General features: G+C 43.7%; 1 protein-coding gene across 1 annotated transcript in view; it reads right to left on the bottom strand.

The window, feature by feature from the left end:
• GALNT9 (polypeptide N-acetylgalactosaminyltransferase 9) overlaps window positions 1-17,357 on the bottom strand; it is a 422,479-nt gene that overhangs the window by 365,313 nt on the left and 39,809 nt on the right. Inside the window, exon 2 of the mRNA XM_075832874.1 lies at window positions 11,987-12,167. Coding sequence (XP_075688989.1) covers window positions 11,987-12,167 — 181 coding nt within the window. The remainder of the gene's footprint in view (window positions 1-11,986; window positions 12,168-17,357) is intronic.

The following is a 17,357-nucleotide window of genomic DNA, read 5'->3' as shown; positions in this document are numbered from 1 at the left end:
GCCTAGAAGTACTACAACGCCCAGCATTCCCTGAGTGCACTGCAGCGAGGCTGATTGAAATTCTCATTCATTGCCATTTGCCAAGCCAGTGTCCGTGTGTGAATACGCTTTTAAAAGGGGCTCATCCCTGGAATAACAATCCAACTTGCCATACAGGCAGCCTAGTAGTACTACAAGGCCCAGCATTCCCTGAGTGCACTGCAGCGAGGCTGATTGAAATTCTCATTCATTGCCATTTGCCAAGCCAGTGTCCGTGTGTGAATACGCTTTTAAAAGGGGCTCTGAAATGTCTGGGAAAAAAAAGGTTGTGAAAGGACGGGGTAGAGGAAGAAACACCCATGCCGTCTCCTCTTCCAGTCCAAATGTTGGATCTGTTGGTGCCAGACCCAGTAGCAGCATTTGTGGCACAAGACATGTGCCCAGTTCCACTAGTAGCAGCTGCCATGTGCCTGCTAGTAGTAGTATCAGCAAGCCAGACTTGTCCATCTCCTCCGGTGGGCGGGTTACTTTAGACAATACGGCCATTGTGGACTGGTTGGCTGGCTCGCGGTCATCTCAGCAGGAAGACTCTGACGATCTGGCTTCAAGCCAGGTTTCGTTGGATTCCAGATCCTCTACAGTTCCTTGGCACGGTGACAGTAGTAATATAGGTATTTCTAGCGTTTCCATTCCATCATCTATGTCTTCGCTCCCCCTTCCTAGCGGGAAGCCATCTTTCCTGAGAGTCCTAAGAGACATCTCCTCGGGTGCGAAGGAAGATACTGAACAACATAGTGATGATGATGATTTGTTTTCCGCGAGTCAGCCAACGGAGTGTGTTGCGGCGGTGGTGGAGGTGGAAGCGGTGACCGAGACGCATAGCTGCGGTAGTGGGGGTGTTGGTGGTGGTAGCCGTGGTGGCAGACGCAGTAATGAGGGGGGGCATGGAGCCCGCCATGATGTCACATCACATTCACAACACAGTGACAGAAGTGGCGGGGATGATGAGGAAGGCTATGATGATGATGTTGTTTTAGACAGGACGTGGGAACCAGGTGACGAGGTGATGACGGCGTCAGAGGAGGAGGGTAGTAGTGGCGGCACTGGATGTGATAAACAGCCAAGCCGAGGTAGGGGCAGAAGTCAATCTGCAAAACGTTGCAGCGGTAGGGTCAGCTCAGGAGCCGGTGACGGCGACACAGATGCTGGTGTAGGTTCCCGAAAAAAGCCTGCCAGACAAGGGGCAAGCTCGGGTGGTTGTGGTGGTGGTGGTGGTGGTGGACGTGGTACTACCTCTTTACGGTACTCTGCCGTGTGGCAATTTTTCTGTACCTTCCCAGAGGAGGAAAACATGGCACAGTGCCGTATCTGCAAGCAGAAAGTAAGGCGTGGGCAGGGCAGCAATGTAGGAACTACTGCTCTACGTAAACACATGGAACGGCATCACAAGGCCATGTGGGACAATCAACATGCCCCACCATCATGTACATCTAATGAAGACCCCTCTTCCGCTGCTGCTGCTGCTCCGAGTCCCTGTCATCTAAGTAGTAGCCAGGCCTTATCCACCATGTCGTTGTCATCATCATCATCACTGTCATCTAGTGCTCCTCCTATGTCCCGTCAGTTATCCATTACGGAATCGTTGTCCAATAAGCAACAATATATACCCAGTCATCCACTTGTCGTGCGGCTTAATTCACACCTGGCAAAGTTGTTGGTGGTGCAGTCGCTGCCATACCACCTGGTCGACTCCGCCGGCTTCAAGCAATTGATGGCGTGCGCTCAGCCTAGGTGGCGAATACCTAGCCGACATTACTTCTCCAAAACAGCTGTCCCTGCCTTGCACAAGCATGTGGAGGAAAAGGTGTCCAAGTCCTTGCAATTATCCGTGTGCAGCAGGGTACATGCCACCGTCGACACGTGGAGCAGCAACTATGGGCAGGGACAGTACATGTCTTTCACGGCCCACTGGGTCAATATTTTGCAGTCCGATGCACCACCGCAGCAATGCCAGGCATTACCACCTCCACGCTTGTATGTTTCTAGTTCAACTCCGGACACCAGGCGCCTACCATCCTTCTCCTCCTACTCCTCCTCCTCCTCCTTGCCTTCCTCCTTGGAGGTCTTCCCGTCCCCGACAGGACACAGCGTATCTTCCACTCCTCCTCCCTCCTCTTTTCATAGGTGCAAGGTGAAGCGCCACAACGCTGTCTTACACCTGCTGAGCCTGGGCGAGAAAAGCCACACAGGGCAGGAGCTGCTGCTGTGCATCAAGGAGGAAATCGCACGCTGGCTGTCTCCTCTGAAACTCACACTGGGCAATGTTGTCTCTGATAACGGCAAGAACGTTGTGGCTGCACTGCGTCTAGGTCACCTGACACACGCTCCTTGCATGGCACATGTGATCAATCTGGTCATAACACGCTTCTTAAAGTCATATGTTGGTTTGAAGGGTGTGCTGGCCATGTCCAGGAGGGTTTGCGTTCGCTTTAGACGTTCGTATGCATTTAAGCACGCCCTCCTGGACTTGCAGCGTCAAAACAATCTCCCAGAACACAGCCTGATTTGCGACGTTCCAACACGATGGAATTCCACCCTGCACATGTTGGACCGTCTGTACGAACAGCGGAAAGCCGTGAATGATTTCCTGATGCAGCAGACGGGCAGCGTTTGGAGCCAGTGTAATTTCGAGCTCAGGCACTGGCAGCTGGTTAGAGACGCATGTCGCGTTTTGAGGCCCTTTGAAGAGGCCACACGATTTGTGAGCCGTGACGCTAGCGGAATGAACGATGTTATGCCGCTGATATTCATTATGGAGCAAACGCTCACAGCGATGATTCAGCAAAGGATGGAGGAAGGATCACATCTGGCTATGGATGTTGAGGAGGAGGAGGAGGATGAGGAAACAGGACCTGAAGAGGAGCTGGATTTGGAGATGGAATCACAGGAAGGGATAGGGGACGAGGCAGCCGCACAACATGACAGTGATGGTGGTGATGACGAGTCTGACGACGACCTTGATGATGGACAACCATGGCAGTATGGGGCGGAGATGGAACCAACCGGGCCCTCTGAAACGCTGGCCAGGATGGCGAGCTGTATGCTTCGTTACTTGCGCGCTGACTGTCGTATTGTTAGCATGAAGCAAAGAGATGACTACTGGATAGCCACACTTTTAGACCCTCGGTATAAAGCCAGAATGGGGGAGTTTTTTGCGCCTTCCGAGAGGGAGGCAAAATTGGCTTATTATAGAGAGAAGCTATGCAGCCAGCTTGTCATGGCTTTCAAACGGCAGACACCCGCTGCAAGCATGTCTGACCGGGGGGCCACTCTCCGCTCCCCACTGTCTCATCGTTCCACCGCCTCTGGCAGAGCTACCTCTGCAATAGGCGGCAGCCGTGGCAGCAGCGGCAGCAGCAGCAGCAGCAGCAGCCAATTCAGTTTGGAAAATATGATGACAACATTTTTACATCCAATACCCCGACCTGACACACATCGTAGCACTAGTCACCAAAGGGATGTTCACCATCTCCAGGTGCAGCACCTAAACAACCAGGTTCACTCGTACTTGGACTGTGCCCTTTCTCCGTCAGAAATGCTGATCCCAGACCCCATGGACTTCTGGGTCAGCAGATTGGATCATTGGCAAGAACTGGCCCAGTTTGCCATGGGTGTACTGTCTTGTCCACCCTCCAGTGTAGCGTCAGAGAGGGTATTCAGCGCAGCAGGGGGCTTCGTCACCCCTAAGCGAACAAGATTGTCCGCCAACAGCTTGGAAAATCTCACGTTTCTGAAAATGAATCAAGCGTGGATCGGTGAGGATTTTAAAACCCCTGTGCCTGATGCCACTGATTAGATCTTACATTGCTGCTGCTGCTGCCGCCTGCTACTGCCGCCTGCTACTATGGGATTCTGTCCTGTCCACTCTTTTTTTAATGTGCCGCTGTTGGTGCTGCAGCTGCTACTACTTCTACCACCAATCCACCCCAGTGCCGTCTGCTACAAGCAGGCCTGCCCCACCAGAGGGCTTTGTCCTGTGACTCTCCAGTCTCTTTTTTTAATGTGCTGCTACTACTGCTACTACTGCTTGCACCCTTGCTGTCTGTGTTGGCTAGTACCTCTACTACCACCAATACACCTACACTGCCATCTGCTACAAGCAGGCCTGAGGCCTGCCCCACTACAGGGCTTTGTCCTCCTGTGACTGTCCAGTCTCTTTTTTTAATGTGCTGCTACTACTGCTACTACTGCTTGCACCCTTGCTGTCTGTGTTGGCTACCTCGACTACTACCACCAATACACCTCCACTGCCGCCCGTCTGCTACAAGCAGGCCTGAGGCCTGCCCCACCACAGGGCTTTGTCCTCCTGTGACTGTCCAGTCTCTCTTTTTTTTAATGTGCTGCTACTACTGCTACTACTGCTTGCACCCTTGCTGTCTGTGTTGGCTACCTCGACTACTACCACCAATACACCTCCACTGCCGCCCGTCTGCTACAAGCAGGCCTGAGGCCTGCCCCACCACAGGGCTTTGTCCTCCTCTGACTGTCCAGTCTCTTTTTTTAATGTGCTGCTACTACTGCTACTACTGCTTGCACCCTTGCTGTCTGTGTTGGCTACCTCGACTACTACCACCAATACACCTCCACTGCCGCCCGTCTGCTACAAGCAGGCCTGAGGCCTGCCCCACCACAGGGCTTTGCCCTCCTCTGACTGTCCAGTCTCTTTTTTTAATGTGCTGCTACTACTGCTACTACTGCTTGCACCCTTGCTGTCTGTGTTGGCTACCTCGACTACTACCACCAATACACCTCCACTGCCGCCCGTCTGCTACAAGCAGGCCTGAGGCCTGCCCCACCACAGGGCTTTGCCCTCCTCTGACTGTCCAGTCTCTTTTTTTAATGTGCTGCTACTACTGCTACTACTGCTTGCACCCTTGCTGTCTGTGTTGGCTACCTCGACTACTACCACCAATACACCTCCACTGCCGCCCGTCTGCTACAAGCAGGCCTGAGGCCTGCCCCACCACAGGGCTTTGCCCTCCTCTGACTGTCCAGTCTCTTTTTTTAATGTGCTGCTACTACTGCTACTACTGCTTGCACCCTTGCTGTCTGTGTTGGCTACCTCGACTACTACCACCAATACACCTCCACTGCCGCCCGTCTGCTACAAGCAGGCCTGAGGCCTGCCCCACCACAGGGCTTTGTCCTCCTCTGACTGTCCAGTCTCTTTTTTTAATGTGCTGCTACTACTGCTACTACTGCTTGCACCCTTGCTGTCTGTGTTGGCTACCTCGACTACTACCACCAATACACCTCCACTGCCGCCCGTCTGCTACAAGCAGGCCTGAGGCCTGCCCCACCACAGGGCTTTGCCCTCCTCTGACTGTCCAGTCTCTTTTTTTAATGTGCTGCTACTACTGCTACTACTGCTTGCACCCTTGCTGTCTGTGTTGGCTACCTCGACTACTACCACCAATACACCTCCACTGCCGCCCGTCTGCTACAAGCAGGCCTGAGGCCTGCCCCACCACAGGGCTTTGCCCTCCTCTGACTGTCCAGTCTCTTTTTTTAATGTGCTGCTACTACTGCTACTACTGCTTGCACCCTTGCTGTCTGTGTTGGCTACCTCGACTACTACCACCAATACACCTCCACTGCCGCCCGTCTGCTACAAGCAGGCCTGAGGCCTGCCCCACCACAGGGCTTTGCCCTCCTCTGACTGTCCAGTCTCTTTTTTTAATGTGCTGCTACTACTGCTACTACTGCTTGCACCCTTGCTGTCTGTGTTGGCTACCTCGACTACTACCACCAATACACCTCCACTGCCGCCCGTCTGCTACAAGCAGGCCTGAGGCCTGCCCCACCACAGGGCTTTGCCCTCCTCTGACTGTCCAGTCTCTTTTTTTAATGTGCTGCTACTACTGCTACTACTGCTTGCACCCTTGCTGTCTGTGTTGGCTACCTCGACTACTACCACCAATACACCTCCACTGCCGCCCGTCTGCTACAAGCAGGCCTGAGGCCTGCCCCACCACAGGGCTTTGCCCTCCTCTGACTGTCCAGTCTCTTTTTTTAATGTGCTGCTACTACTGCTACTACTGCTTGCACCCTTGCTGTCTGTGTTGGCTACCTCGGCTACTACCAGTCTACCACCAATACACCTCCACTGCCGCCCGTCTGCTACAAGCAGGCCTGAGGCCTGCCCCACCACAGGGCTTTGTCCTCCTGTGACTGTCCAGTCTCTCTTTTTTTTAATGTGCTGCTACTACTGCTACTACTGCTTGCACCCTTGCTGTCTGTGTTGGCTACCTCTAATACCACCAATACACCTACACTGCCGCCCGTCTGCTACAAGCAGGCCTACCCCACCACAGGGCTATGTCCTGTGACTGTCGTCCAGTCTCTTTTTTTAATGTGCTGCTGCTACTACCAGTCCTACCACCCTTGCTGTCTGTGTTGGCTAGTCTACCTCTACTACCACCAATACACCTCCACTGCCGTCTGCTACAAGCAGGCCTGAGGCCTGCCCCACCACAGGGCTTTGCCCTCCTCTGACTGTCCAGTCTCTTTTTTTAATGTGCTGCTACTACTGCTACTACTGCTTGCACCCTTGCTGTCTGTGTTGGCTACCTCGACTACTACCACCAATACACCTCCACTGCCGCCCGTCTGCTACAAGCAGGCCTGAGGCCTGCCCCACCACAGGGCTTTGTCCTCCTCTGACTGTCCAGTCTCTTTTTTTAATGTGCTGCTACTACTGCTACTACTGCTTGCACCCTTGCTGTCTGTGTTGGCTACCTCGACTACTACCACCAATAAACCTCCACTGCCGCCCGTCTGCTACAAGCAGGCCTGCCCCACCACAGGGCTTTGTCCTGTGACTGTCGTCCAGTGTCTTTTAATGTGCTGCTACTACTCACCCTTGCCAATAAAAAGGGTCAATTTTTGGAGGGCTTGTGAAAAGCCATTGCTTGTTGCTTTTACATCCATGTATGGAAGAACCCCGGCAGGCATCTGCCAATAAAAAGGGTCAATTTTTGGAGGGCTTGTGAAAAGCCATTGCTTGTTGCTTTAATGCTTTTACATCCATGTATGGAAGAACCCCGGCAGGCATCTGCCAATAAAAAGGGTCAATTTTTGGAGGGCTTGTGAAAAGCCATTGCTTGTTGCTTTAATGCTTTTACATCAATGTATGGAAGAACCCCGGCAGGCATCTGCCAATAAAAAGGGTCAATTTTTGGAGGGCTTGTGAAAAGCCATTGCTTGTTGCTTTAATGCTTTTACATCCATGTATGGAAGAACCCCGGCAGGCATCTGCCAATAAAAAGGGTCAATTTTTGGAGGGCTTGTGAAAAGCCATTGCTTGTTGCTTTAATGCTTTTACATCCATGTATGGAAGAACCCCGGCAGGCATCTGCCAATAAAAAGGGTCAATTTTTGGAGGGCTTGTGAAAAGCCATTGCTTGTTGCTTTAATGCTATTACATCCATGTATGGAAGAACCCCGGCAGGCATCTGCCAATAAAAAGGGTCAATTTTTGGAGGGCTTGTGAAAAGCCATTGCTTGTTGCTTTAATGCTTTTACATCCATGTATGGAAGAACCCCGGCAGGCATCTGCCAATAAAAAGGGTCAATTTTTGGAGGGCTTGTCAAAAGCCATTGCTTGTTGCTTTTACATCAATGTATGGAAGAACCCCGGCAGGCATCTGCCAATAAAAAGGGTCAATTTTTGGAGGGCTTGTGAAAAGCCATTGCTTGTTGCTTTTACATCCATGTATGGAAGAACCTCGGCAGGCATCTGCCAATAAAAAGGGTCAATTTTTGGAGGGCTTGTGAAAAGCCATTGCTTGTTGCTTTTACATCCATGTATGGATGAACCCCGGCAGGCATCTGCCAATAAAAAGGGTCAATTTTTGGAGGGCTTGTCAAAAGCCATTGCTTCTTCTTTTACCACCTTATATGTATGAACCCTGGCAGGCATCAGCCGCCTAAAATGGTAAATTTTTGTACCTTTTTTAACAATGCATTAAGCATACAACATGCACAAGTGCAGTGGTTTCTGTTAGTTATCTCCGTGTCCCATCCGTTTTCCTAGAGCCATACATGTTGGCGTAACTTTGACACCAACTTTGCATTAAAGACAGCTCAAAAGTACTTGGATACACTCATGGGTGACCTAAGAGTGTTATACAGGGCTTCTAGGGCTTTAAAACAGTGTTATACACGATTTTTAGGGGCTTTCTTGTATTACAGGTTCGGTCAGAACTAGTTCGGTCCGAATCGAACTTTTGCACGAAATTCGGCGAACTTGCCGAACCGAACTTTTCATAAGTTCGCTCATCTCTACTCACATTGTATAGTTATACTGTTCACAATGCCTATAATCGGCCTGTCACACAGTCTGATCCTGTACTGTGAGAGGAAACTGAAATAATCAGCTCCCTGTCACAGAAAGGCCATGAAAACAGCACTCATATTGTATGCTGTGTTCTTGAATGCACAAGCACTGCTTCTGCATTCGGGAAGTTGCTAGAGAACCCCATGACATCAGTGATGACTTCACATGGCTTCCCTGTGCAGAGGGGGCTTGGAAGCATGCGGACAAGACACAATCTGCATCTTTGCATGTCTGTGTATATAGATTAGTGGACAAATGGGCAGTTAACATTAGATCACTGTTATATCAGTGATCTGTGATCTGCATATAGGGACAGAAAGGAACCGATAATTCTTATAGTAAAAAATTATCAATTAATTAATAAAAACTGATTATAAAAAATAAAAAATAAAAGAAATTCAAATGAGAACAAAAAAAGTAGAAAAATTTGAATTAGAGAATTAATATTTTGGGGGGAAATATAACTACTTTAATACAAAGCATGAAAAAAATTAGGATTTCTTTTTTCCTGATTTTTATTTAAAAAACCTAAAACAAATCATTATAGCTTGCTCATATAGATAAAGTGTGATCGGCACTACACACCACATTAAATGATCGTAATAGACAAATGTTCATACACTTAGGTGTGGCTTCACAGTGTTTCACTGATGCTCAGTAGGTTTTCCAAATAGAGACACAATGTGTCAACAGTAGCAATCCGCAAGGAAGAAGTAGTACGGCACTCACCGAATATTCCTATTGCATTTTTGTTTCGTTGTTTCACATAATAAACAAACACTGTTTAGGGCTCTAGCAAGACCCCTTCTCACCTCGATAAAGCGCCACATGTCAGGCGAAACAGCCATTGTGCGAAATCTGAGAGAAAGAGTTTTGCTAGTGACCTAAACCTGTAAGTGTGAAGGTGGCAAACGATTAGCCGAAGATTTATTAAAAGGCCTGTGTTTCTTAATAGATTTGTCGCACACAACAATTGTGCCAAATGATTAGCCAAAGATACGCTAACTTTATTAAAAGGTGTGTGACTCTTAATAAATTAGTGGCATCTTACTGCAGCGGGATTTAAGCTAAGACTGACGTATCAAATGCCAGTCTTAGTAAATCTGCCCAATTGACTTTTGCTGATAGGGTGTCAAGAGTCATCAGCGCTGTTAGGCTTCTTTCACACTGCTGTTACTTCTCTTCCGTCAGAGGAGGAGAGGATTGAAAGATTAAACTGTTCCGTTAGAATTACCATTGATTTTAATGGTAATTATTTTGTTTCAGTTGCTTTCTGTTTGTCTTCATTCGCTAGGTTTCTGTTTTTTTCATGAAAACAAAAGTTCTACAGACTGCACTTTTGATTCTGTCAAAACAAAAAACAAAACGGAAACCTAGCGAACAGGAACAAACGGAAAGTAACTGAAACAAAAGAATTACCATTAAAATCAATAGTAGTTGTAACGGAACCGTTACTTTCCATTTAATCTTTAGTTTAATCTTTCGATCCTCTCTTCCTTTGACGGAAGAGAGGTAAACGTATACTAACGGTAGTGTGAATTTAGCCTTAGAAAAAAAAACAAAAAAAAACCTCACTCTTCTCTGATGTGAACTGTTTTTTAGTTCCTACCCATCTGGACCACTAGGATATTACTAGTTTATAGACAAAACACTATTTTGATCTCGTCATTATTTCAGAGATTTGAAGAATTAAAGCATATATGTATATTTATATCTGTGTTTAATATTATGATGAAAACCTAAACGAGAACTCCTGGGTTACACCTTATTGAATTGGCTCAATATATATGCAAAAATTACTTGGTAATATTCTTTTTTTCAATGATAGTTTCGTTTATAATCACTCTGTCATGCACTGACTTTAGAGCTTATGTTGGTCCTATGCTTTTTACACACCAGCCAATCTGATATATCTAAGGCTAAATTCCCACCTGGTTCTGGGGTTATGTTTAGTGGCGCCATTTGAAGTGGTCCAGCTGAAGGTAGGGCCAGACGTTCTACTTCTTGCCTATACAGTTGCACATGTCTGCCATTGACTGTCATTATAAAACTTTGTATACAGTTGTATTGATAAGTGTAGTTTATTTTGATGTATACTAACATATACCAAAAGGACAATCTTTTAGCCTACAGTATGTCTTTTATCATATATCTATGGACACCTCTGAGTATATGCCGGGACATTCTTCCGGTTTATACGGCGACTGCACCCCAAGGATGTTGTATAAATTTAACATGAGGGTACCCGTACATGTACTAATAGTGTGTTGCATGACCAAGAGTAGTATGAAAAACTGCACAGAGTCTTACAGTGGTTGCTATACGGTTTTTGGCCATGTGGCTTGTGCAGGTGAAACACATTAAAACCATATGTTTCACCTGTACAAGCCATGTAGCCAACAACCACTATCGCTATGTGTAAGCGTGAGCTCAGTTAGACTGCAAAAAGAGAATGGGGGAATTTATTAAGCACTCAACACCAGTTTTCTGGTATAGAAAGTCGCAATTTGCGCATAAAATTTGTGAATTTTGCATTTTTACACCATCACCACTGCTTTTAAAAAAGTGGGCAGGGTTTAGTGGGATGGGTGGGGCTACCGTGTCCTGATAAATCTACTATCATTTATTCAAATTTACACCAGCTCCTAGGTGGCATAGATTTCATTCTCTGCTGCATGGTCCGCCAGAGTTGTGCCTAACTTATTAAGAAGCGTGTTAGTTTTAATAAATTAGGCACATCTTGCTCCATCTTGATCTTGATCTGGGGTATTAAACGCCAGTCTTAAGAATTCCCCCAATGCAGAGCAGAAAGTAACACAGAGAGCTGACAATGAATAAAATAAGTAGCAGGTCAAGTATTACCTGAACTCTCTGTTTTATATATGCATTTTTCCATGATCATATAAAATACCTTTAAAAAGAATAATTTATTGTATATGCATAACCTCAAAACATTAAAACATATTCAATTTTCAAACACCTTTGAATCAATAGCTTTTGTTTTTTTGCAAAAATGAGATTTATTACCAATATGAAACAAATAACATTTATCACAATCACAATTATAAAACTATGTCAAATTACACTTCAAATAGATGAATCACTGTGCTGACAGATGAATCCTGGTTACCAACAGAACAACAATAAAAAATATTGTATCAAATATTCTATATCTAATGAAACTCATAGACTGAAAGCATTTAATATTACCAAGGCTCTATTCACATCTGCGTCGCAGATTCCGTCGTTTTTGACCGGAAAAATAGTGCTGTACGCAGTGCTTTTATTCCCTTTAAAATGACGGACAACTCGTGGAACCTGATGGACCCCACTATAAGTCAATGTGGTCATTTGGGCGCCATTGGTGGCCATTGTGCCTTCCATTATAAAGAAAAGCCACAACGCAGATGTGAACAGAGCCTGAGGCTGAAACACTTTTTTTTTTTTGGGGGGGGGGGGGGGCTGCACTGTTGTGCAAGCAAAAGTCACCATGGTGCTCTAGCCTTGGTAGTATAAAATGCTATTTCCTGCTATGATAGAGTTAATTGAATCATTGATTAAATCATTGATTAAAATAATGATGATGAGAACTATCTTTGGTTTACTTACTTTTTTGGTCTGTAATCTGGAATTGATCTGTCTAGTGAAATTCTGTCACTTAATTGGGCATTGTAGCCATATTCTTCATATTTGGTTTCTGATTCATGGCTATCATCTCTCAAAGTTGCAGCCATTCCACCTTGACCAAGTCCACCAGGTCCTTCAACGAGTCCTATGGGCTTTGCTATGCCTAGAAAGATACACATTAAATCAACAATATCGTAGCAGCTGTATAGACAAGTATAAAACACAATAACAAAATGGATTACTTGATTGTACTGAAAGAGTCCATGCAAAGTTAATAAGCAGTTTTTTGAAGTGCTCTTGCAACCATACCTGATAACATCATTTTTGAAGAATGTATCCCATTTCTACTTTTTAAAGCAATTAATGATCTACTACTATATTTTGTACAATTGGGGAACACTGTATACTGTAGTTATATAATAGCATTGGATCATAAAGGGGTGTATAGAATGTCAATTTAAGGAAATCACATGCTAGTAGTGTTCTTCAAGGTGGTTGAATCATAATTTCCAATTTGCTATTATATCCTTTTACCACGATACCCTGTGAGAAGCTAAAGCCTGTGAGATGCTAAAGCCAGCCTCCCATAGGGAGACTGAAAAGTAAATACTAGATTATTTTTAAGGGTTGTTTCACGAGGCTTCAGAGAATTGGTCATGCTTACCTTATGAAAAAAACATTATATCCAATATACATTATCTAATCTCTTCAAGTGTTCTTTGCTTTGTGACCATCATATAAAGGAGAATGTCATCTCATTGTTGGCTTCAAGTTGTTATATTAATTTATTTTTATTGGATTCATGTTTTCCAAAGACATTCATAAACACTTGTATGCTCAGAATCAGTCTATTGGTTGGTACGTAAAGATTTGAGACTATAGACATCAGTGTTGCTTAGCAGCAAATGTGGCGTCACATGATAGACCAATCAGCTGTTAGCATGTAGAGGAAGCTGGTAAACTTTGTGCTTTAAGAGCGCTGGACGGGAGTACAACCCCTAATCAATATTCTTAAGCAGTGATTTTGATAAAATAATATCCTCCTGATTTTTTTTCTAAGTTATTTAAGGACAATACACACATAATAAAAAAAATATATTCATTGTTTAATTATAAAAGTTTTGGTGTAAAATACTGAATTTTTATGACTGATGTTCTTTTAAGGAACACTAATACATTGTGCTTTAACTAGTGCAGGACTTGCGGGGGAGGTGCATGACATAGAGATTTTCTCTTCATTGTTCTATAATTCCCTGTGTCATGCACCACCCCCTCAGTTTTGGCCAGAGTGGTCCTTCAAAATTAGACCCTATATAGGCTTGAATTTATGTTATTTACCATCTCACAAGTGTATTGTATGGTTTATCTAGTCCTATTTCAGATATTGATGCTCCTTAACCCCTTTCTGCCTATCCCATGTAAATGAACAGGCCATTAGCACTGACAGCCCAATCCTGTACTGTGACAGAGACCTAAAATAATCAGTTTCCTGTCACTACATTCTTAAACACAGCACTCATATTGAGCATGGTGTCCCTGAATGCAGAAGCAGCTGCATTCAGGGGGTTGCTAGGGATTCTCTATACAAAGGTGTTCTTGGGCATGCAGAGAGGATGCAATATGCGTCTTCGATGAATGTCTGTGTATGAAGATCATCAATGACAGTGATCCAATGGCCTGTTACCATTAAATCACTACTATCAGTGTATATTGGTAAAGCAGAGAACACACAGATCATGTGTTCCCTTATAACCCAAGCTCCAATAGTGTAAAATAAATAAATGTAATAAATGTTAAAAATAATAATAGTCGAAATAAATAAATAAAATGAAGAAAAAATAAAAAAGTTAAAAAAAGCTTCCCAAAAATTTGTAGCCGTGGAGTTTTTTGTCAGCCTCAGTCTACTATATTTATCATGCATTTGGTGGCTTGAAGTGTTTATTTGGATATTGTTTAAAATCACTAGCAGAATGTAAGCTCTGCACAACCATGTACAATGAACTTATTGTGGATCTCAAGATGTTATCTTGATGAACATCCTATTTTAAATATCAGCTTTATCCCTTGCTACATTTCTTCAAGTAAATGAAAAATACAATGTAACATCTCCAAAATGCTGGCAGTTTATCATGTGCTGGCATCCAGCCTTCTTCCTTAACCCCAGCCCAGATGTGCCATAATCCTTGGCAAATGCTAAGCTTGCTCAGTCTTATTGCTTCATTATGTCCCTTATTATTCATCTTGCCTCACAGTCACAACTCATCCCTAGAATGAGCTCTGGCTAGACAATTCTTTTCTTTCATATGTCAAATTATTTTCTGCGTTCTTCCTACGCCTTCACCTTTAATTTCCATTACTTTCACTCACTACTCTTGCTACTCCTGTTTTAAAGTTTCTCTATGCTTGGAAACAACATCTTTATTCTTATGTTCTTTTTTCTCTCTTAGGAAATGCACTTATTTTTTTTTCCTTTTTATTTCTGAAAATATTTTAGGGTCATTTATAGAGAACAAGACTTTGGAATTATATTTATTCCTAAAGTTTAAGGGCAGTTATACTATACATACTAATAATTCCCAATAGTATTTACATCGACATATCCTTGTCTGATCATTATATTTAATACGATACCTGCATACCTTCTATAGCTTGAAGTATTATTTATTTCATTATTTAATTTAAAAAAACAGGTCTTACCAGTAAAAGTATTTAATCACCTCTCACTGCTAAAGTTCCAAAAAGTATCTTCCTGTACTACACATGATATTGTAACACAACTTCATAGTATTAATCATAGAACAAACAAGATACAAATTTATTTCACTGCACCTGGCTTAAAACGACCCTCCAGTCAAAAGTAAAGATATGACTATACAATGGAAATGTATAGTCAACATACTTTGTGCCCTCCTCCTTGATAATGCCGCCCTCCTTAGTGCTCCGGTCCCTCGTCATCTTTCCAAAATGGCCACCACAATCTCAGACTTCTCTATGCATAGTGCTCTTAGGAAGTCTGAGATACGCACCTCTTTACTGCCCTCTAATGTACCAGCACCGATGACTTACATGATTGCAAGTCATTAGTTAAATATAATGTGAAACATTAGTGTCTCTCATGTGAAACTGCATGTGTGATCCTGGCCTAAAGAGTGAAGCATTTGCATCAAAACGATCTAAACTTCTGATGAGACAAAGTTGATTTTTGACTACCCCAACCTCCCAAAAGACAATTTGATTAAGATGGAGTCATTGATCATAGTCCTGACCTAATGGATCAGAGTTAAAAAAAAACAGCCAAGCAGCTAATGCTGAAGAAAATAAATTGTGGGGACGCATCAAATATTTTTTTTAAGACCACTAGTGGACATCATCAGCGGATTGGCTCATAATCAGGGGGATATTTAGTACAGGGAACACTGTATTTAGCAAATAACTTATCTGTCCTGCAACCATTTTTGTATTTTCTTTCCTAGTTATGAACCTACTCATGCAAACTTGTAAACAATGATGCAACTTCACAAATGCCTGATTTTTGGCAGCACTGTAGCAGTACCGAGTACTAAATGCAATATAACTGGTAGATTCCAGGAATTAAAAAAAAAAAAATAACTCTCCTGTAAATCAGGACCCAAAGTATTAATTCAGTTGAATTTAAGAAATTTAGATTCTCAATAAAATAAGAAATAAAAATATTTTTTTTTTGTACCAAGACCTCATAATGTTAAATGGGGTTTCCGTGACTTTTATATTGATGGCCTACCCTCAAGATAGGCCATCAATATCAGATCGGTGGGGGTCTGACTAGTCAAATGTTGCAAAATGTTCAAGTCATTAAATTAGCCACATATTTTAAATGTTAAATATGATTTCTAAACGTGACCCGTTTATAGTCTACTGATGAGATTCATGAGTAATGATACAATTGCATCAACATATTAGAGGGATTGGAAATTCAGTAAATTAGGTAATGAAATGGACAGCTGTTATAGTGGATGTCAGTAAAGGGAAGTGAATGATTGGATGTGATTGTCTCAGTGCATCAGATGCTGACCTCAGGGACACTAAACACCCAATCAATTTTAAGCCATCAGTCTCTTTTATTGTAGGGGGTGTTTATGTAAGGCTGGAATCACACATGTAGATTTTCATGTAGGTTTTTGAGCCAAAGCTAGGAATGGGTTAAAAACAGAAGTAAAGGTATAAAGAAAAGACTAATATGTCTCTCTTTTGTATACAATTCTGTGTTCGGCTAAAAAAAAAATACATAAAAAACTGTCACAAACTGCATGTGTGATTCTAGCCTAATGTATAAACATTGGCACAGATTTACCAATGCTGTCTAAGGCTGGGTTCACACAGAGTTTTTTGCAGGTGGAAAATCTGACTCAAAATTCCATTTGGAAGTTTGAGGCAAATTGTCATCTGCCTGCATGCCGATTTTCGCTGCGTTTTTCGCACGCGGCCATTGAGCGCCGCGGGCATAAAACGCTGCGAAATCGCTTTCTCTGCCTCCCATTGATGTCAATGGGAGGTCAGAGGCGTAATCGTGCGAAGTTAGGGCATGTCCCTTCTTTCTCCCGCGAGCCGGTTTTACCGCTCGCGGGAGAAAACCGCCCCCTCCTCCCATTGAAATCAATGTGATGCATTTTTGGCCGTTTTTTGGCGAGTTTTGCAGAGCGGTTTCCGCACCAAAAAACTCGTCAAACAACTCAGTGTGAACCCAGCCTAAGAGTGTAAACTTTGACCAGGCAGTCATAAGATGTGCCAAATTTATCACTATGGTACATGCTGTGTCATACATTTGGCACATCTTACTAAATACAGGAAAAAATATATATTAGTTTTTGCTAACTTTTACAATGTAAAAAACTCTACACAACAACAAATTACATTACATAAAAACAAAAAGTCAAGTGAAATACTTATACACGGGCGATACAAAGGAAAAAAGTGACTCTGAAAACTATTGGTTGATAAGACCAACAGCTCCCCTTTTCCTTTGCACCACTTTTGATAAATTTCCTCTATGGTATAGCAGAAAAAGAATGGCGACAGCACACTGCGACACTAATGCCACCTAAACCACTAAATATAAATAAATATGCATTACTGCTAAATCTACTTATAATAGGGAGGTTCCTCCCTATTATAAGTAGATTTAGCTGTAATGCATATTTATTTATATTTAGTGGTTTAGGTGGCATTAGTGTCGCAGTGTGCTGTCGCCATTCTTTTTCTGCTGTATATTTGCAGTCACAGGTGCTCCTGCACCTGCATACACATTTTATATAATTTAGTTGGAATGTGCTATTCAAATTTTTGTGTTTGTGTGATCCTCTATGGTATATATATT

This window comes from Rhinoderma darwinii, chromosome 1 (genome assembly GCF_050947455.1).
Source record: "Rhinoderma darwinii isolate aRhiDar2 chromosome 1, aRhiDar2.hap1, whole genome shotgun sequence".
NCBI classification, from domain to species: domain Eukaryota; kingdom Metazoa; phylum Chordata; class Amphibia; order Anura; family Rhinodermatidae; genus Rhinoderma; species Rhinoderma darwinii.
This window is presented reverse-complemented; position numbering and strand designations above follow the sequence as displayed.